We start from the raw sequence: 21,571 nt of genomic DNA, 5'->3' as shown, positions 1-21,571 counted from the left end.
AATATTATCTTATATCATTGTCTCTTATCATGATCTCTTATCAAGAACATAAACGCGGTAACAGCAGCTCGCCTTGTTCAATTGTTTTGATGTTTCTAACTTCATGATATGCACATGGTCGGTACTTAGCACACCGGTCGAAGTCGGTGTATTCTCTTCAGCGTTTTTCATTAATCCCATTGTAATTTGTAATGTTTTCTTCATTGATTTTACATTTAGTAATATAAAAACATTCGTTCACATCCGGAACATAATATTTAAACGATAATTATATTTCGATGACTATAAACAAGCACGGTATGTGATGAGTATTAAATTTTGTTCGATTGGCGCAAACGTTTGCAAACGTTTTACTTAAGCAGTGTTGTTTGTAAACTTTCAACTAAATAGTTTAATTTATAATTTCATTATAAATCAATTGCCATTGCTTTTTTTTGTTGTAACACGGTGCTGTCGGGTACTGTGTGTCTTATTCATTATAATTTTTATGTTCAATTGGAAGTTAATTTTTAAAGTCAACCATAAAGTTGTTTATAACAATAGTTATTTAAAGCTGTGTTGTTTCATACCTATTCTACCATTCATATTGTTTCTTTTTGTGAACTGATATAGCGGAAACAATTAAACGTTAGCTGCAGATATAGAGACTGCTGGCATCACTTGAAAAATGATCAAGATGAGTCCAAGTCACAGTGAGTTACTGTTTTCTTAATATTATCATCTAGTTGTCTAATTTTAAACACTGGCCGGAGATGGTGCTTACTAGGAGCCCAAAATAATACTAATAATTTTTATATTTGTTTTCCAGCTAATTCATTTTCACCAGCAAAAATAAGTTCACCTAGTTCAAATTCTAAAAGACCACTTCTAAACACAGACAATGAAGATAGCTCTAATGAAAATGATAATATTTCTTGTAAGTCGTTTCTATAGTATTGTATTGACTAATTTATAATTAGGTACGTCATGCTCTAGCTTTTCGATTTTTTTATTGGTAGGTAACTATCGACCTTGAAAATAGTATTTGTTTAGCAGTCATTTTTAAAAACTTAACCAAGATTGGTACCCAGACAACATTAAACCTTAAATTTCTTTGTTACCGATCGAGTCATTCATACGACACTTCCCTTCTAACTATACATTCGTACCTTTCTTACTGTAGATAACATTTCTAAATAATTACTTGCTATCTATTGTGTAGCAAATGCAGGACTCGATAATATATGTATATTGTTTATTTTACATTTTCCTGTTTATATCAAAACTAGCTGTTCTTTTCTTTTAGTTAGATAATTGAAAAATATAACTGCTCAAATATCTCTACAATTTATATTGTAGCTAAACATATTTTTTTTTTTACTAAATTATTATTTGCACTACTGTAACATGATATAATGCAAGTTTATGTTAGTATTAACAGAATATAGTAGTACAAATACTTATGAACAATTTAAAATAAATTAATTTTGTTTTTAGCTAAAAGGAAAAAATCATGTAGTTTGAGCATAGAAGATATCAATGAAGCTGTTCAAACAACCACTAGGGGATACATGACCAGACATCGATTGCTTAAACAACTGGAAGGTATTAAAGTTATGAATGTACTATATAAAATTTTACACATTTGATTAACAAAACCTATTTTGTTCTTTAGAGAATAACAAATTAAAAACATCTCAAGATTCAAAAATGCCTATTAACCATGAAGCAACCAAGTCCAAAAAACCTCCAAGTATAAATTGTTACGCAAAATACTAAAAATATATATTTATTCAAGTGTAATGTTTTTTAATTTTGTTTCAGGAAAGAGAAGTAAAAACTTCCAAAAAAACAAAAAAGTCATGCCTGGATATGGTAAATATTTTATTTTATTAAGGTCCATATTAAAAAAAATAGTTGATGATCATAATCCTTATTAAGGTAGGGAAATACTATTCACACATCAAGTGGTAACACGCCACACCGTGTTATATGTGTGATTTTGTTGTGCATACTAATACAACGCGACGGATACCACGGATAATAAAATGAATTAAATTTATACGTTAAGCATCAGTACCGTTTTTAATTTTGATTAGAGAATATGCACCTATAATATCAATTATGGATTATTCAAGTTTCCTGACAGTAATTTTGAAGGGGATTTGTAAGAAATGGCCGTGGCAACATTTTTAAATGAATCTTCAAGTAGCCGCAAATTTTGGGTTTAATCCTATTAATGAGAAAAGAGATGAAAAAGGAGTATTTAAAGCACAGTAGTATAAAGTAATTTGATAAAGCACTCTGTTGGTTGTCGTCAAATGTAACAGTCTTTTCGAAATATTTTGAAATGTGTGTTGTAGAACGGCATGGAATTGAGTGGCAAGTTAAAAATATGATCACAAAATTGAGTAATGTATAAATATAAATGGGAGACCACGGGATTAAAAATTTGCAGCGTGTAAAGGCCGTGGTAACACGTAACGTGTGAATAGATTATCCCAATCTTTATAGTTCATAAAAATTCAAAAAAAATTATTTTAGTGTCATATTTTAGAATCTGTTTTAATAGTATAATTGTGATGTGACAAAGCCTTATTTTTCAATGCAAATCAAAACCAAACTTTTTTAAATGTTCTTAAGACCAAATTAAACCAAACTTTAAGTTGTTTTTTCAAACAAACTGAATTAATGAAGAAGAAAAAATTTCAAACGAACATCACTACAAATTGTGATAGTAATTAAAATTTGGACTCTTAATATCATCAGTATATATACCTCTTATCTAAAAAAAAATTGATTTTGCAATATGTACATAATAAATTGACTTTTTTAAAAATTCGAGGTATTAGACACCCATCGATAATTTATACCTCAGACCTACTTTATGGATCTTAGTATATATTTTTTATATTATAAATTCTTGTATATTTTTTAGTTTTTACAAATGACATTGTTTCTTCATCTTTAAATTTCAAAAGAATAAAAACAAAGAAAAAACGTAATACAAATTCTACGCCATCGTTGTTTGAATCAGGTTCTGAATCTGAAGAAGAACTTCAATTAACTCAAACTAGTGCAACAAGTAACTTTGTTTCTATAATTTTTAAATACAATGTGTAATAATTAATAATTATTTAATTTTAGCTTCTAATACAGTTAACAGAGCAAATGAATCTTCATTGGCCTCAGATTGTGCATCTACTTTTACTAAAGGTATACTGTTTTAGATAATTAAATATAACTAAAGTAATATGCAATATGTTTTAAATATATTAACCCTTACACACACACACACTTGTGATCATACGTGTATATATGTATTTTAATTTGTTTGAGTATATCTATTGCTTTGCAACTGTTTAAAAATGGTGCATCATCGGGTGTGTTATTATTCAATTTAAATTAATTAAATGATTTATATGTGTTAGATAGTGGAATGAAAAAGTATTTCAACAAGAAATCAACTTTAAAATTAAAAGATACTAGTAAGTTGTTTTTCATAATCTCACCTTGTTAACCAATTATTGGGAAAATTGTTAACGGCATAAAATGTTGTACATTGTTTGTTTTTTTAAATTAAATATAATTTTAGTTTTTGAAAAATTAATAATTATTATATTATTTGCAGGTAATCATAATATACAAATGGGTAAAAGCAATGAATTGAATAGTGAAGAAGATATAGATGTATCTTTTTGCCAAAAGAAAAATCCAGCTCAAGTTTTTCGTGTAATTATACGCGATAATCCGTCATTAAAATCTATGAATTCAGACGATACCTCAACTTTAAATAGTAATTCATCAGAATGTCCTGGAGATTCACCTCGATATTTGTTAGTCAATAACGTCACGGGAAAAAAAAGTAATTTTGTGTTTACATCATTTTAACTAAAAATATTATATGTTATAAATGTATTTAGATTGAGTAGTTTAAAAAATTTGTTTTTACAATTATTCATTATAATTTAATGTGATAAATATTAGTTAATGTAAAACATTAAATTTTTTTTTACTTATAATATTAAAAAAAAAAAAAACGTTTTTATTTATAGCTGTGCTAGAGAAAAATACAATCAAATCACCTCAAGTGAATGTAAATAATGAAAATACCTATAACACTAGTCTACAAAAAAGTATGTTTGACTTGCCTTTAACGCCTGCTTCGGTTATTGAATCTTTATGTAGCGATGATGGTTCTAACGAGAGTATAAATAGTCGTAAGTAATTTTTTTTTAGTTTAATTACCAGTTTTCATTTCAATTACTATTTAATAAATACATTAATACTATTACTATTATTATTTTGTTATAAAGAACGAACTAATGGCAGCAATTTAGAAATGTCAAATACATTTTTAATAAATAGTCAACAAACAAACAAAGAAGCAGGACAAGATGATTTAAAAATTAAGAATACACTTGCCACTCCAATTCATTTTGGTACATATTTATTCCACAAATTTTATTTCTTTAAACTTAACTTACCTTACTATTATTTTATTATTTATGATACAATCATTTTTAGATTTTTCTGATTTTGTTGCTACCGAACTACCTCAAGCGATTATAAATGAGCAAACCAATGATGCTGATAACAAGTTGACTAATAAAAGTATTTTAGTATCTCAAACAGCAACTAATACAAATGTAATAATTAATTCATGTATAAACGAGAAATTACGAAGCTGTGAGTAATTAAATTATATTTATTTTATATTTTATATTTGTACAAGTAAAAGTGATAAAGAACAGTTACTACACAATTTGGTGCTAAATTTGAGGTTCACTTAATAAATGTCTTTTTAGTTTGTTTGTTTGTTTTGTTTCAGCCCTTCCAGTTGAGAATAAGTGTAAGTGTAAAACATACTTTGATCTTGACATAACTCTCAATAAAATATTAAATACAAAATTAAAGCATTTTGTGTTTGATATCAACACTCAAAAAGCTCGTGATAAATTTCATCATCAAAAAATTGCTGAAAACAGTGCTTTACAAAGTCTAATAACAAAAGGGAAAGAAAGCTTAATTAGACCGAGAAACAACATAGTCAATAAAGGAAACATTGTAAAAGTTAAACCAGTACTTAAACGTATGAATGAAATTTTAGAAGTAGCTTCAAAACCATTAAAAGATGACCATGTAGAACCAATCATGACCTTCTTAAAGAATGTTTCAAATGAAACGGTTGTTCCAAACGATATAATAAAAGAAGACCATATAGAACATACCGCAATGGATATTTCAAATGAAACTTTAGAAGTGGTTCCAAAAACATCAAAAAAAGAACATATAGAACCAATTATGGCCATCTTAAAGAATGTTTCAAACAAAACTGTTGTTCCAAACGATATAAAAGAAGACCGTATAGAACATACCGCAATGAATGTGTCAAATGGAACTTCTGAAGTGTTTCCAAAAACATCAAAAATCAATTGTATAGAACCCATTATAAATAGCATAACAAATGAAACAGTTGTTACTAATGATAGAAAAGAAAGCCATAATATAGAACATGATATTGCAATGAATATTTCTGATGAAACTCTAGGAGTTCCAAAAACATACGATATAGAACCAGACATAATGAGTATTCTAAATGAAGCTTATGTAGGTGTAGACTACCACTCCGATAGTTGTGAATTTCTCAACGAAAGTAAGAAACAAATATTTCATTTATTTGCAAACATTTTTTAACAATTTTATTTTCTAGTATTGGCTGAAAAAGAGAATGATGTTGCAACAACAATGGAAAATACTTTCGAATTAGATACATGCTTACCAGCCAAAACTGCTGAGTCTGAAATAAAAAGTGAAAATACAAATGGTTATCAGCTCAATCCAAGTGAGTTATAACTAATATTTATTTAAAATAGTATTATATCTTAGATTTAAAAAATAATAATAGATCAGTTCGATGATTGTTCCGCAATAATTAAATAAGGGCTGGTGCTAAGGTTTAATGTTAGGAAAACAATAAATAATATTATACCGCAAAAGCAACATCTGCAATCTCTCCTAAAATGGAATTTATGTACAGTCTTAAAGCGTTAATCTAACTAACTTACATACATATGTTAAATGAATTTATTATTAAAATATATCATTTTATAGTTAAATAACTTGTGTTTTTGTTGTTTTTAGAATGTCAAAATAGTAAAACTATTGTCCAGAAAGATGAACAATCGTTTGATAATACTTTATATTCTTCTTCTAAACCCTCAAAAAATAAAAACCAAATAATCCTAAAAGGCAATTTTAAGATCGAAAAAAAGGAATCAATAGGTATGTTTTAATGTTTAAACATGTTTAGTTCAATTTAAGTATACTCTAATTGAAAATTTGATATTATTGAAAATTAACTTTTTTGTTACAGAAATGAAACATGTTAATGGTAATTTGAACAAAATACCTAAATCTTCAACTTTAACATTTGAAAATATTTTTACTAACGATAGTCCTGTCAAATATGAAAGTAATAATACAAGTGAATATTATTATAAACAACATAGAACGAAAGTAAACGTTAGTCTAATTTTAAACATAATTTTTTTTTTAGATAATCAATCATCTTGTTTATTAAAAACTAATTTGGTTTCTAAAAAAGAATTAAATATTACTGGTCAAAAAAAAGTGGAACACAAGAAAACACATTTAAATGAAAATAAGAGTATGGATTTCCTTTTTTTTGTTTTTATCTTATACAAAATATTAATATTATGTTTTTTTTCTCGATTCTTTTAGCAAGTAAAAGTATAACATCGCCAAAAAAATTGTTTTTAGAGAGTGCATCAAAAAATAAACCTGATAAGTCACCAATACATCTTAGTAACAAACAATACCATTGTGTTAATAGTCCACTAAAAAGTATAATCGAACAGACTAAAACTACGGGTTCTATCAATAATGAATCAACCCAAATTAGTGAGTATTTGCAATATTTTATTTTACTCGACGTTTATAAACATGTGCTGTTATTATACATTAGCTTTAATTAATATAGTGCCAGTTTCAGTTTCTTATGAGAAGAATATCAATTCAGACAATAATGCAATAACAACTAATGACGAAAACAATTCAATGGGTAAGGTTTCTTTTTTTTTGTTCTTCAATCATAACATTTTTTTTAGTTTTACAAAATAATAGTAATAATTATTAAGTTCAAATTTTTAAATGTCAAGACACTAATTCCTCAGATCTAGTTCTTGTGAGTCACGGCTAATTAAAAAAAAAACTAAATTTGTTGGAAAAATTCACTGGATATTATTTATGTTTTATGTTTTATTTTTTATATCTAATACAAAATATTTAAATTAAATTTTTGTTCTCGATTCTTTTAGCAAATAAAAGCATATCATCGCCAAACAAATTGTCTTTAAAGAGTGCATCAAAGAATGAACCTAATAAGTCACCAATACATCTTAGTAGCAACCAATTTCATTGCGGTAATAGTCCACTAAAAAGAGTAATTGAATCGACTAAAACTACGTCTTGTACCAATAATGAATGGTTTTCGGATAGTGAAACATCTTCTGACGATGAATCAACCCAAACTAGTGAGTTATTTGCAATATTTTATTTTGGTTGACATTTATAAACATGTGCTGTTATTATATTTTAACTTTAAATAATGTAGTGTCAGTTTCAATTTCTTATGAAAATAATATCAATTCAGACAATAGTGCAATAACAACTAATGACGAAAAAAATTCAATGGGTAAGGTTTCTTTTTTTTTGTTCTTCAATCATAACAGTTTTTTTAGTTTTACAAAATAATAGCAATAATTATTTAGTTCAAATTTTTAAATGTCAAGACACTAATTCTTCAGATCTAGTTCTTGTGAGTCACGGCTAATAAAAAAAAAAACTAAATTTGTTGGAAAAATTCACTGGATATTATTTATGTTTTATTTTTTATATCTAATACAAAATATTTAAATTAAATTTTTGTTCTCGATTCTTTTAGCAAATAAAAGCATATCATCGCCAAACAAATTGCCTTTAGATAGTGCATCAAAGAATGAACCTAATAAGTCACCAATACATCTTAGTAGCAACCAATTTCATTGCGGTAATAGTCCACTAAAAAGAGTAATTGAATCGACTAAAACTATGCCTTGTATCAATAATGAATGGTTTTCGGATAGTGAAATATTTTCTGACAATGAATCAACCCAAACTAGTGAGTATTTGAAATATTTCATTTTAATTGACATTTATAAACGTGTGTTATAATTTTTATTTTAGCTTCAAATAATGTAGTGCCTGTTTCAATCTGTAATGAGAAGAAAATCAATTCATACAATAGTGCAATAATAACTAATGTAGATAGTGAAACATCTTCTGACGATGAATCAACCCAAACTAGTGAGTATCTGTAATATTTTATTTTACTCGTAAATCTTATTTTACTTGACATTCATAATTGTGTTTTAAAATATTTAATTTAGCTTCAAATAATGTAGTGCCTGATTCAATCTGTAATGGGAAAAATATCAATTTAGACAACAGTACAATAACACCAGCTTATGATGAAAATAACTCTATGGGTAAGTTTACTTTTTTTTGTACATTTTTAATTTTGATCTCGCTCACTTATTTTCAGTTAATTTTGTATTAGCTTTATGGTATAATTTTTAATTAATAACATTTTCCGTGTGAGTTGTAGCCATTTTAGTTGTGAAACATTTCGGGAAAAGTAATGATATTATGTCTTGTAAATATGATCAGATTTGATAATTTTTTTTGCATATTAGTGCAATATAGTCAGCATTGAACTGTTATTACAGCGTGTAGAATTATATTTAAAAAAATAAAAATCCAATGCAGACTTAAAAAAAACTTCTTTTTAAAAAAAAAATATTGAAATCTGATAATTCTGCAAAAGTCAAGTAATTTTCTATAAGACTTGTTTTTTGAACAAAAAACACTTTGGCACAGAGCGCTTATTATTCTCGCATGTTGCTTACTCTATTGTGATGTTTTTAATACTTAGATTGGCAAGTCAGTAGTAATGAGTTGTATAATTCAAATTCTGGTAATTCAAAAACCAACACGCTGTCTCCTAATTCTCAAATGCAAAATATTTTTCAAAACAATCGACTTTTTTTTTAAATAGATAAAACATTGACTCCATCTACTAATGTATGTGATACGCTTCATGATGAAAAGAAACCAGACTATAAACCATGTTCAATAATCAAAACGACACCAGATTTTAAAAACAGTCTTATGGGTACGATATTTAATTTTTAAACTTTATTTTTGCATTTTATTGGTTAGATTATATTTTAAAAAAATATGTGATGCCAAGAGCAAGAGTGGTGTAAGTCCCATTACGTTTTCACATAATCTTAAGTAACACTACCAGATAATTCTACCTTCAATCAGTTTCCTGCGAAAGTAGTACAAGTCCTTTGGTTGTTTTCGTTATATGACGGGAGAACTTTTACGTTCTCGTAAAATCGTTTACAGCATTTCTGCATTATCTTTTTATTTCTCAACTTTGAACTTACGTGACTTTCACTACTTTTGCCCTCGATGGCTTATATATTGATTAAAACTAATTTTGTAATTATAAAATCATTAGCAATGTACAAACCTTAAGTTAAAGTCTCTCTTGAGCGCTTATTAACCTAGGAATTATTCATTTTAATTTGGTTCATAGCACGACATTATTTTTATTCATCAACCCTGTGTAAACTATACCCCTAAAATATAATTTTATGTGAGTAATTAAGTTTAAATGTTAATTGTAAACAAATTTGTTTAGGGCATAATGAAGAGAGTAAATCATTATTTGGACTAATTCAAAATGGTTTACCATTGTTGGAATCACAATATGAACACAATACATTAACAAAATCAATGGATAAAGTACATTGTGAAAAAAACACAATGGGTGAGCCAAATTAATATTAAAAATTATTATAATACAACATTATATTAATAATAATTTTCTTCATTTGTACATATCATAGAGACTATTGATATACCTCAACCAAGTATATTCAATCTAAACTTGGACAATAGTAGTCCGGCTACTGATATTGGTTCTTATGATGACGGAAAGGTGCTTAATCATAATAATAATTCGACTGACAATGATAGTTCTGACGATGAAGGAAAATTGCAGATTGGTGAGTATTGCAATGAGCTTTAATTTAACGCTATAAATGTATTGTCAATTAATACAATTTTAAATATTTAAGTGTTTAAATTATGGTTAAATTTGTTTAAAAACTAATTGTTTTTAATGTTTTTAGAATGTGATTTCGACAACTACAGTGACAAAAATTCTAAAACTTTAGATTCGTTACAAAAATGTGATAACAATGTATCATTAAACTCTTCTAATGTCTTATCTTTATGTGGAAGTAATAGTACTTCTTCGGAAGACATAGGAGGAAAAAAGGGTACAATTTTTTTTTGGATGGAACAAAAACCTTCAAAATAAATAACTCTTTTAATTATTGTTATGATTATTTTAGTTTTAGAACCTAAAAATATGATATCTGTATTCAACAAGGAAGAAGACTTGGTTACAAATATAAATGTTACTCAAGGAAATAACAATGAATTATTTTCATTAAATAATTTTGATACCAATGACAAAGACACGGGTATAAAACTTTGCACAACCCTTTTGTTGCTTACCTACTATTTTTTGTTATTTCTAAAATATTTTTTAGCTTTGCCAATAACAATTGTTGAACCTAAAGAAGATCAACAATCCAGCATAAAGGTTCAACTTGATTATATGTCCCCCAATCTTACAGTTGATATGTGTAATGAATTATATTTAAAAGAATACTCAAATAACGACATATTATCATTTCCGAAACACATTCAAGATATATTTACAGAGATGTTAGTCGATGTGCCTTATGTTCCCATGTGTTTTCATTTAAATGTGCCTGAATGTGGTAAGCATATACAACATATATACAAGATTAATAATAATAAGTTAAAACCATTGGCCTCAAAAAATATTTAATCATCCCAACTAATAGAGTTATTTGACTAATGTCTTAAATGAGCATAAAATCTAAAATCTAGTTATTAGGCAAAATGGAATCACCCCATAGGCCTATTAGTATTAGTACCTATTAGTTATAGGTTTTTAATAACTGACACATAAAACTGTAACTGTTAATTATTAAAAAAGCGTAACAAGTTATAAATGTTTTGCTACTTGAATAAAATCTTACTTGAGTAAATAAAATGTATTTTTATATCTATGTACTATATTTGTTGTTTTTTAGATGATCCGGAATTTACAATTGGTAGTATTGCAAATACTAAAACACAAGATATAAATGTAAATGATATGCCATTAGAAATCAGTAATGTTGATATGAAAGAAGGTAAATTTGTAAATTAATTTGTTTGTAGAAAATATAATTTAAATTATCTAATTATACTATTTGTTGTTTTCTTTTTTTTAAGATGTTGGCGAAAGCATTGGAAAACTCGATGAATCCAACGAAACGAGCTGTGAAATTAAAACACCTAAAAAAAAAAAGAAAAAAAAGAAAAATACAGCTTTACAACAAAAGAAACAACATAGTAAGTCAATGGAATGCAATTTTATCGTAATCAATAATTTTCTAGATGAATTTAAACAATGCTTATGAATCATAAACTGTTTTAGCTCCCAAGAGTAATATGAAAATTAGATGCAACCTAAGAGAATTTATTAATTCAAACAAGCCTATAAATGAAGTAGTGGAATCTAAAGAATTTAGAAACCTAAGATTTTTCAGTGAAGAGGATATCGCTTGGTAATAAATGACATTTCCAATGTAAATGAAATTGACTATAGCAAGAATTTAATGTAATGTACACATTTTAATTTACTCTAGTTCATTTGGAGTATTTCTTTTTGAAAATACTCTCGGTGTACCAGTAATAAACGGATTGGAACCCTACAAAGTCGACTATTCTCAATTGGATGATGCCAAGAAGTTTGAAAATTTGAGAAGCACAAATTTGCACATTATTTGCCCTAAAATAGTAAGGTTAACCTTGCTCACTTTGGCACTAGCAAAAATGATCAGGAAAGATTCATTAATTCATAAGATTTTAAATGTCATTCGGAAGAATATATTAAACAAAAAATTGAATGTTAACCATCAGATTGTAAGTGATTTCAACTAAAAAGTAAAATGAATATGTAATTATGTAAACTATATTACTTAAATGTGTATTGACACACTCCTCGTAAGGAGCATAAATATGAAGTACAAACTAATAAAATACTTATAAAAATAAGTAGCTAAGAATTTAATTTTTTTTTTTTTTCAGGATAATATGATCATTACACAAACAACATATTTTGTTGACATATGTGTGCGATTAAGACTATTGAAGACTTTACAAATGTTTATTTTCGACTCAATGGTATTATTACCTAATAAGTATTGCTGTGTCATATTTGTATCGTTATTGATGTGGAAAAGTTGTTTACCTAGGAAACTAAATGATCAGCAGGGTAAATCTAGTTTTTGGATATTTTATTTTTTGGAATTTCATGTTAATTTTATAACTATTAATCCAGATTTGAGGTAAATTTGTCAACAAAATGGTATACAATAGTATTGTCCACCTATAGTATGGAGTAATGTAATTTGGTTAAATTTGACTGAGACAAAAATTAAAAACTGCCTTAGATTTTTGTTTAATTTGATTGTTTAAACTAAGTGATTTATTAGTTATTGTGAAAAACGTCATACCTCTCTGCCAGCCTGTATATTTTGTTCATGATGCTATTAAATTATTTTGGCCTTTAAGTTTTATATAAGAATGTGTTTTGTTTCAGACCCTGTTCTTGTACCTATTTTATCATGTTTGATTGCTAAACAGAAATTCTACTCTGAACAGTTTATTGGCCCTGATATTTACCAGCGAGAGTTAATTAATTTGCTATCATTTCATTTTAATTACTCGTTTAGCACAGAGTTACCTGTAAATTTCATGCAGCACATAAACAAACCAGGTATGTGTTAAAATAAACAATTTTTCAATTTCAGTTTTTTTGTATTTGGTAATTTTTGAATATTTTTATCAACAGATTTTTTCGTATCTATCGTTTTATTTTTGAAATGTTGTAATCCCAAAGACAAGGTCGAATTTATTGTGAATTGTCTGTTTCCAATCATTGAGAATTACTTGAATACTCAACAAAATGAAGGAAATGCTTTAAAAACCCTACAAGCATTGGGTAATAGTACATATTGTTGTCTTCTATGTGTTAATTTTGTTTTAATTTTTAAAATGCCATTTTTAGTTAAATCAATTCCACCATTCAAAACATCTTGTAACACTATCGTGGCTACCTATGTAAATAAATACAAACGCTTAGTCTACCCGAATAAAGACTATAAAGAACATATTAATATAACCATGTACAACTGTTATAAGACGCTGCAAGAAAAGTTTCTATCGTACTTTAATGATAATCGTAATCGTTAGTATCTTAGCACACAAGTCTGTAAACAAATTCTTAACTAATTCTTTTTTCCACAGGTTCTCGTTTGTTTGAAGAATCGCTTGCGACTTTAATTATGGTTTTGGGCTCAGTTGATTATGCAACAAGTACTGTAGCTTTGATGAAATGGAAACCAAAGTACAAGCTGTCTGCACTTTTATTAAAAAAAATTACCATTTTTAAATCTGTTCTGGGATCAGAGTTATGGGACAAGTTATGCGACATGGATGACTACAATATGGTCAACTGTATCATTAATAGTTCTTTGTTGAAAAGTAAAAACGTTTATCGAGTGATAACCCAAGTGCATGCTATTCAATAAGTCCACAACATAGAAATAATTCCTATTTCTACGAAATTACTTGATTCTATCATTGTTTATTATTTTAGTTTAATATAAAAACCAAAAGTGTAAATTTTGTATTATTATTTTAATATTTATAAATAATTTTGACTGATAATGTCTGTGATAATTATAATATTGGTTAGCCAATATAATAAATAATATAACCTTTTCAAAAACTCGGAACTCTGCTTATTTTTGTACGCGGATTTAGATAGATATTGTATTATAAAAATGACAAATGGTACATAGTTTTTATGTAGTTTTTTAATGTTTTACTATTATATAACCAAAAAAAATTGTATCATAATATATTGTTAAAAATTTATTTAAATAAATGAAAGTAATTGTATGTTTAATATACGAGTTTATACTATCACAGTATTGTGTACTGATTTCTTTCTACATAATTTTTAAGACATTGATATTATTTTATTAAAACGTTGTTACCAAATGCAACGTTTTTTTCTGGCAAAAAGTCATCGTCACAATGTTTTTACATTAATAGAATTAAAAGCGGACAGGTTTTAAGGAGTTTTATACAGGCAATAATTAGGATAAATGTTTCATAAATTTCGACCATGTCATTTAATTAACAGCTTTAATTTTTCTATTGTCATTTAATAAACTCGGTTTCTTGTAATTAAATAAATTAAATTTGAACATTTTTTACATAAAAAAAATGAAAACAGTTGATCATTTCAATTAAAAAAAAAAAAAGATTTCAAATATTTCAACTAATTTCTGAAGGTATTTTTACATAAATACTTTTAGTCTTAAATTTATAAATTTAGTCTCATAGTAGTAATATTATAATCTATTTTGTGGTTGTGCTTAACTCTACCAATAACCTGGTAGGTCACGGTGACCAAATGATACCGTGATTACAACGGCCAATCAGAAGACGATATAAGGCCTTTACAGTATATTTTGTTACTACTAAAAAAAATCGACTATTATCATTTTGGTCTTATCTATTTAAAATTTTACTTTTTAGCAAATGATTAGTGCCGAATTCAAACCCGTTTTATTCGCAAAAGTAGTCTATATAAAGTTTAATGACTTATACACAAAATCCTGGAATCATAGAAAAGAATACAAAATACACTCACGGTTAATACCTAGTCTATAGTTTATATCAGTTTAGTAATTTATTATTGTTTGATTCAGTTATTATTTAATACTGTTCTTACTTTGAAAATATCTCTTCAAAAAAATAAATAATAATAACAATTTGCTTATTGAATTTATGTTATAAACTATAAAGTCAACATTTCAAATGGCGTCTGGACAAGGAAAACATTTGCCGAAAGACACTCAGATTATAGTCTCCATAATGAAAGATTTGGGAATATATGAATACGACCAGCAAGTTTTGAATCATCTCTTAGAATTTAATTACAGTAATATATTTAAAAAAAATTACAATTTACACACAATAGTGTAATACTAATTGCTTTTACAGGATACGCTACTCTGTTGTTAGAGGATGCAAAGACATTTTCAAGTTTTGCTAAAAAGAAAAATATAGATGCGGATGACGTTAAACTAGCTATTCAAATGGCCCAGGAAGGCATTTTTTACAAGCCTACTCCACGTGATGTAAGTATAATGAGAATGGAAAATAATCAAAACGTTGTATAATGATAAATTAAATGGAAAAAATAATCCTGAGCAATAGTACATTTTAAAGCCTAACAACAATAAATATTTGTAAGAAAAATAGTAAATTTGTTGTAAATAATTATTATTATTTAAAAGTTATACTGTCTTACATAACTTGTATGTTCTTGTTGTGACGAGAAAAAAATTAATCATCATTTCATAAATTTCAGGTACTTATGGCGGCAAGTCATGAAATCAACAAAATACCACTACCTCCTATCAAACCAGCTAGTGGGTTAAGAATTCCACATGATCGTTCCAATTTCTTGCAAACGAATTACAGACTCGTCGATAACTTGGTAATTATTGTTAATTTATATTGTATTAGGAAGTGGTTTGATTTGAACATTTTTATAGGACTCTGGTTCTAGTACTTTAAAACTAGATGCATTTAAAACAACTGCTGCGGAATTATTAGAAGCTTCAAGAAAAATGGTAGTTGAGCAAAATATCAACGAGCAATGTAAGTCATAATAATTTTGTGCCTAGATTTATAATTTGTATTAATCAATTAAAATATATGTACTTTTAAATTCATATAATAACCCCACCGCATTTATAGTTAACTCGTTTAACACATAGAAGACGACTGTCGTATTTAACGCAGTCTTTATTATTAACTATTAGAGACGGCAATATTATTATTAGGCAACAACGTTAAGGATGAATGCAGTGTTTAGCGCGGCACTTGTTTTCAGTTCATATGGACGAAACGTTTCCTGCCTTACTATTGTTGCTTGGACGGGTGATTTTAAGGCATTCTTTAAATAATGTTGTCAGTTATGTATTGATATGAGGTTTGTCACGAAATTAGTTTAGTCTCCAATGTGTTAAACAATAATATAATGAAAATTAATGACTGTATGTTTTCATTGGACAATTTTTGAGTTATTTATCCTGTAGGCAGGAGGGAATTGGAGACTACGACTGTAATGTCATTCTAAGCCATGCGCATTATTCAACGGCGCATCTCGAGCCCCATCCCAAATACTCCTATCATAAAATTCTAAATACTACAAGTTTATCTGTTTTTTTTTTTTCGTTATAGCGGAATCAATGATGAGCAATTCATTAGATTTTGATCTACAAGATATAATGGAACAACAACAGAGTAATCACGAAAGTGTGGAAGAAAATGACAAAGTTGAACTTATGGACACCCAAACATACGACAATCATTCATTTGGTATTTCACTGGACGAATCTGTTGATAAACAACTTGATAATATGTAAAATATTGTGAAATGACCCGCTATTTTGTACAAATTTTTATTATGCAAGTTTATTATAAATTATTGTAAGTTTTCAACTGAGTAGACTTCACAGTGTAGGATTATATTTAATTGAAATAATTGTGAGTTCAAAGACGTTATTATTCAGTTTATAATAATAAAAATTAATTATGTTCTAAAATTTTAGTTTTATATAAAATTAAAAACACTAATGTAATATAATACAATGCATGCAACACTAATTTTTTTTTATTTATAAAAAAAAAATGTCGAATATTATTCTTTTTATATTGGATTTATTAATTGCTAATTTTAGTTAGTTAAAAAGTTAAAACTTGTTAAGTTATTTGCCGACAATAGTAAATAAATTTGATTTTTTAAATAAATATACTAAAAGATACTTTATGTTTAATGGACTCTCTAATATGGTCTAAAGTTAAATTGTCATCTCAATAATTTTTTTATAAATACCAAACAAAAAACAAATTAATCATCTATTAAATATAAGCTGTATTTATATTTTATGATAGTTAACAACAAGTACGTCATTTTCTTACATATTTTAATCAGTTATTTTAATTTAACTTGTACATAATAACAGTGATGTTCCTATCAAATTTGTTGAGGGTATACTCAGCACAATTTTAACAAAAAAGTATTAAGGTGCTAAATAATATTATTTATGTACGGGGGGACGGGTTATGCATCTGGTGATGGAAGATAATGTTTGAAAACAAAATAATATAAAAATCAGATTATATTTTTAGCTAAAATCATAAATGGTCGGCCGTGGCTACCGCACCGGTGCAGTGTAAATATTAGTCTGCATTCACTCTAACAGAGATTTTATTTGTAATATAAATTTAATTGATTTATATTTTCTATAAAGAAATGAATCTACAAAAATAATAACTATTTTTTTCGCAAATTAGTTTAAACTTGAGAGTATATGCAGTAGACCCATGTTTTTTAAAAAAAATCTTGAGAGGATACGGCGTATATGGAGTATACCCAATGGGAACACCACTGCATAATATACACTTTAATATTACCAAATAATTACAAAAGCAATATCTTAATTTATATACAGCGTTAGCACTATAGTTTATATAATGGTAGGTACAACTGCACGGTTGTAGAAGGTAAGTCTCCAATACCAGGGATACAAATAATAATTTTTAATAGTCTTGATATCAATTTGGTCTCATTTTGTTTCAATTTAATCTTCATATCATAGTTTAAAAATTATATGAATAATAAAAGTATAAAATACAGAATAAAATTAAAAACTTAGAAGCCAAAATTACAAAAATTTACCATAAATAATATTAGCAGGTATTAAAACAAGTTCTAACGGATATTAACTCTAACAAGTGTAAATAAGGTCATTCGATAAAAAAAAAAATACAGTATTAAGGAAAACAATTAAAACAATTAGAAAAAAACTAAAAGGCAAAAACAATATTTAGTTTTATTTGTCCGTCACGTTGAGCTTATTGAATCTTCGGATTGTCTCGGATCTGGAAATAACCTTATACTAAGATTAGATTAAAACATTTTGGCAGAGGGATTGATATAAAATGAGCTAATTATTACAGCAGCAACCTCTCTCCCCCCCCCCCCGAAATTTCATCGAAAAATATTTGTATTACCTTTCCTTTATGTCTTTTGTTCCAATTTTTTAAAGTACTCCTGAAAATGATGTAAAAAAAAGAAAAATATTTTGATGTAACTTTTCTTTTAGCATTAAAGCCTAAAATAGAATTAAACAAAAATAAATATGTGATATTATCGTTATCGCCTGCTTAGGCTTATGGACACGCCAATGAATTTTAGTTTTTTTCGAATTTCGTTGGTGTACCTTATTGAAAGACGTCAATAAGGAGGAATACATTACTAATACCAAATCAAGCACTAGAAAAAGGTCTAGAATTAACAAACCAGACATATAAAAAAATGTTTTTTTCAATTATTTTATTTTGAATTTGAATAGTAAGAATTTTACTGAGCAGAGAAACTTAGTACAATTATTTCGTCTGTAGTTAATTCCGGACCCTTACAGCTGTGTATAATTAAATTATTATTAATATTTAAAATAAATTACTACATGTTTTGCTTACCGGTTACTTCGTATTAGGGATTGTATACTCGTTTCCAAACCACCTATGAGGTAGAGTATTTGGCTCGTTTTTTTTATGTGGTATCTCCATCTACGATGATGCTCAAATTGTATTTACTGTACAACCACCAGAAATGTGTGGTAGGGGCGTTTCAAGCAATTGTGAACTTACGCATAGATGTCGATCCGGGCATAACTTAAGACTAACTTAATGACTAAAATATCCCGGTATCGACAGACTGAGCGGCCACACAACAGACAATGGTGGACTTACGCATCGAAGCCGATCCGGGCATAACTTAGGACTAACTTAATGACTAACTTAAGACTAACTTAATGACTAAAATATCCCGGTATCGACAGACTGAGCGGCCACGCAACAGACAATGGTGGACTTACGCATCGAAGCCGATCCGGGCATAACTTAAGACTAACTTAATGACTAAAATATCCCGGTTTCGACAGACTTTGCGTATAAGAGAGTACGAAGGATGTTATCCAGTAGGATCACGGGATAGATATTGGTAATTTGATTTACAAAAAAATCTTGTTGGTTTACAAAATGTTGTGACTTGATTAACTGGACGGAAATTTTTTGAGTAAGTAATTAATTTTTACTAAGCAGAAAATGTGAGAGGTTTATGAACTATAACGAGAACGACCACAACGCGAAAGTGAGAAGTTACAAACGAAAAAATTGTTAAAGTAGTTTAGTTCAATTATCTGAAATGACAATAGTGCTAAAATGTGTAAATTTACTTAAATAAATAAATTATAATTGTGCGGTTGTCCAAAATAATTTATAAAGGGAGAATTAAGAGTAAAATGGCATCATCGTACATAGACCTAATCCACATAGTACTTGACTTAGTAGAGGGGAGGGGAGGTAACTCAATTGTTTAGATATTTTAGCGTAGGTTCCTACTAGGTATCTTTATTTTACTTCCAAGTGAGACCAGAATAAATTACTCAAAAATGTATTGATTTAGTTGAAAAAAATATTTCCAATAATTACACTCACTTTTTATAAATTCGTTTGAGGAATACATTACTTATACTAAACCAAGCACTAGAAAAAGGTCTAGAACTAACAAACCAGACATATAAAAAAATGTTTTTTCAATTATTTTATTTTGAGTTTAATATGTAAGAATTTTACTGAGCAGAGAAACTTGGTACAATTATTTCGTCTATAGTTAATTCCGGACCCTTACAGCTGTATACAATTAAATTATTATTAATATTTAAAATAAATGACTACATGTTTTGCTTATGGGTTACTTCGTATTATTTATACTTATTAGGAAATTTATGATTGACCGCCACGTGTAAATAATTGCACTTGAATCTAAAAAAAAAAGTTAAACATAATATTAGTAAAAATAGTATTTAGTAATAATTGGATTTGGACTTTATATTTGGTATCTAAATTATTATATGTTAAGAGATTTCAACACAGCATGCTGGGTTTTTGCATTACCTACTCTGAAGCCCAAATGTGAAATCGCCCTGTTAGACTCTCAAATGCTTAAATTAATTCACCAACTTTTAAAATTCCAAGTGTTCTTATAAAAGTTTTTTTTTTTTGAAACAGTTATTATAAATAACAATGAGAGAGAAGAACATATTGCTGTATTATGTTACATAATATAATAACTGTATGTGTTCGAAATACCTACCATCAAGTCTCCAGGCGAAACCCCTTTTGAGTTTTTGGTCGCCTTCGGATTTTTTTGGAAATAGCTTGAAGTTACGTCCAAACTTATGGTAGAACATGACAGTAATATTTAAGTCGTTCGAAAAAGTAATTGTTTTAACGTAAAATATATCTGCAGAACGCTTCGACACAATGCATATTGTTCGCTGAAAATATTAAAATCTAAGTATTGACTTTTAATATACAATTGCTACGTCTTGTTATTCAAACAACAAGCAGAAGTTAACATAGAAACGAATTGTTTTCAGCAGTTAAAAACTCACATAGAGTCAGCAAAGGTTTGCAAATTTTGTGTTCAAGGAGATCCTATATTATATTATATTATATTATATATAATAAAGGATCTCTTTGAACACAAAATTAGCTTTACATTATTAATATTAATTTAGCATAGATTGAATTATTTGACAGAGTAATTGTGGTTGATAGAAGGGTGTAATATACTGTATATAGTAGCTAGTCCAGTATGCACATGCGTTTTATTCAAACAATTATTTATTATAAAAATAATCTTGATCAAAACAAACTTGATCAAATGAAAGATGTAAAACTTAATTACCTAAATATTAATGAAAATGGTTTGGAAATATTTTTAAATATTGTCAATATTTAAATATAGTCAATAATGACTGGGTAATAATTAAATGTTTACATTCATATATAGAATCGATTCAAGTTTCAACTCTGTACATGAATAAAAGCACGAGTCGTGTCGATAATAAAAATATTATATATTATATATATTTATATATATATACATACAAATAGAATTTATAGTGTACTCAAACTGCATTACATTTTTGGATCTGTACCCACAATAACGAATTATTATATATATATATATATATGTATAAACACAAAAATAATAGTCATTACCAGCGTCGGCGACAACGACAGGACACCGTAATCGTTTACTGGAAAGATCTATTATTTCAACCTGCTAAAATAGTCACAACAAAAATCCAAATATACCATTGTAAAGTAGAGATTCCAACGAATAAAACTGCACCTAAAAAACGTAATAGTG

General features: G+C 27.4%; 2 protein-coding genes across 10 annotated transcripts; both read left to right on the top strand.

The window, feature by feature from the left end:
- The first annotated feature begins 116 nt into the window (after window positions 1-116).
- LOC126844171 (putative uncharacterized protein DDB_G0282133) lies at window positions 117-14,056 on the top strand. 8 transcript variants are annotated; one of them, XM_050582089.1, is made up of 40 exons: window positions 117-297; window positions 613-692; window positions 809-916; window positions 1,477-1,584; window positions 1,655-1,732; window positions 1,804-1,854; window positions 2,918-3,064; window positions 3,127-3,195; window positions 3,411-3,467; window positions 3,611-3,844; window positions 4,035-4,199; window positions 4,296-4,421; window positions 4,507-4,668; window positions 4,811-5,635; window positions 5,693-5,824; window positions 6,124-6,264; window positions 6,356-6,454; window positions 6,539-6,649; window positions 6,724-6,903; window positions 6,968-7,063; window positions 7,320-7,535; window positions 7,616-7,696; window positions 7,946-8,161; window positions 8,227-8,346; window positions 8,430-8,528; window positions 9,098-9,214; window positions 9,752-9,880; window positions 9,960-10,118; window positions 10,245-10,394; window positions 10,470-10,601; window positions 10,671-10,904; window positions 11,244-11,345; window positions 11,428-11,547; window positions 11,633-11,762; window positions 11,844-12,120; window positions 12,286-12,472; window positions 12,800-12,976; window positions 13,052-13,201; window positions 13,268-13,447; window positions 13,507-14,055. In XM_050582089.1, the coding sequence occupies exons 2-40, from the start codon at window positions 668-670 to the stop codon at window positions 13,788-13,790; spliced, it is 6,174 nt and encodes a 2,057-aa protein (XP_050438046.1). In that variant the 5' UTR covers window positions 117-297; window positions 613-667; the 3' UTR covers window positions 13,791-14,055. The 8 variants fall into 8 exon arrangements, with proteins under 8 accessions (XP_050438046.1, XP_050438075.1, XP_050438064.1 ...); XM_050582118.1 differs by having other exon boundaries at window positions 6,356-6,466; window positions 6,995-7,063; XM_050582107.1 differs by having other exon boundaries at window positions 6,356-6,466; window positions 6,989-7,063.
- Window positions 14,057-14,794: 738 nt separating this feature from the next.
- On the top strand, window positions 14,795-16,944 carry LOC126842320 (transcription initiation factor TFIID subunit 9). 2 transcript variants are annotated; one of them, XM_050579258.1, is made up of 6 exons: window positions 14,795-14,924; window positions 15,079-15,214; window positions 15,277-15,413; window positions 15,647-15,775; window positions 15,834-15,939; window positions 16,525-16,944. In XM_050579258.1, the coding sequence occupies exons 2-6, from the start codon at window positions 15,091-15,093 to the stop codon at window positions 16,707-16,709; spliced, it is 681 nt and encodes a 226-aa protein (XP_050435215.1). In that variant the 5' UTR covers window positions 14,795-14,924; window positions 15,079-15,090; the 3' UTR covers window positions 16,710-16,944. The 2 variants fall into 2 exon arrangements, with proteins under 2 accessions (XP_050435215.1, XP_050435208.1); XM_050579251.1 differs by having other exon boundaries at window positions 14,800-14,952.
- Window positions 16,945-21,571: the final 4,627 nt, after the last annotated feature.

This window comes from Adelges cooleyi, unplaced genomic scaffold (assembly GCF_023614345.1).
Source record: "Adelges cooleyi isolate 19-005CV unplaced genomic scaffold, UGA_ACOO_1.1 ACOO_flye_CR_arks_rails_tigmint_CR_PRNA_108, whole genome shotgun sequence".
NCBI classification, from domain to species: domain Eukaryota; kingdom Metazoa; phylum Arthropoda; class Insecta; order Hemiptera; family Adelgidae; genus Adelges; species Adelges cooleyi.
Note: the sequence above shows the minus strand (reverse complement) of the source record. Positions and strands in the feature narration are given on the sequence as shown.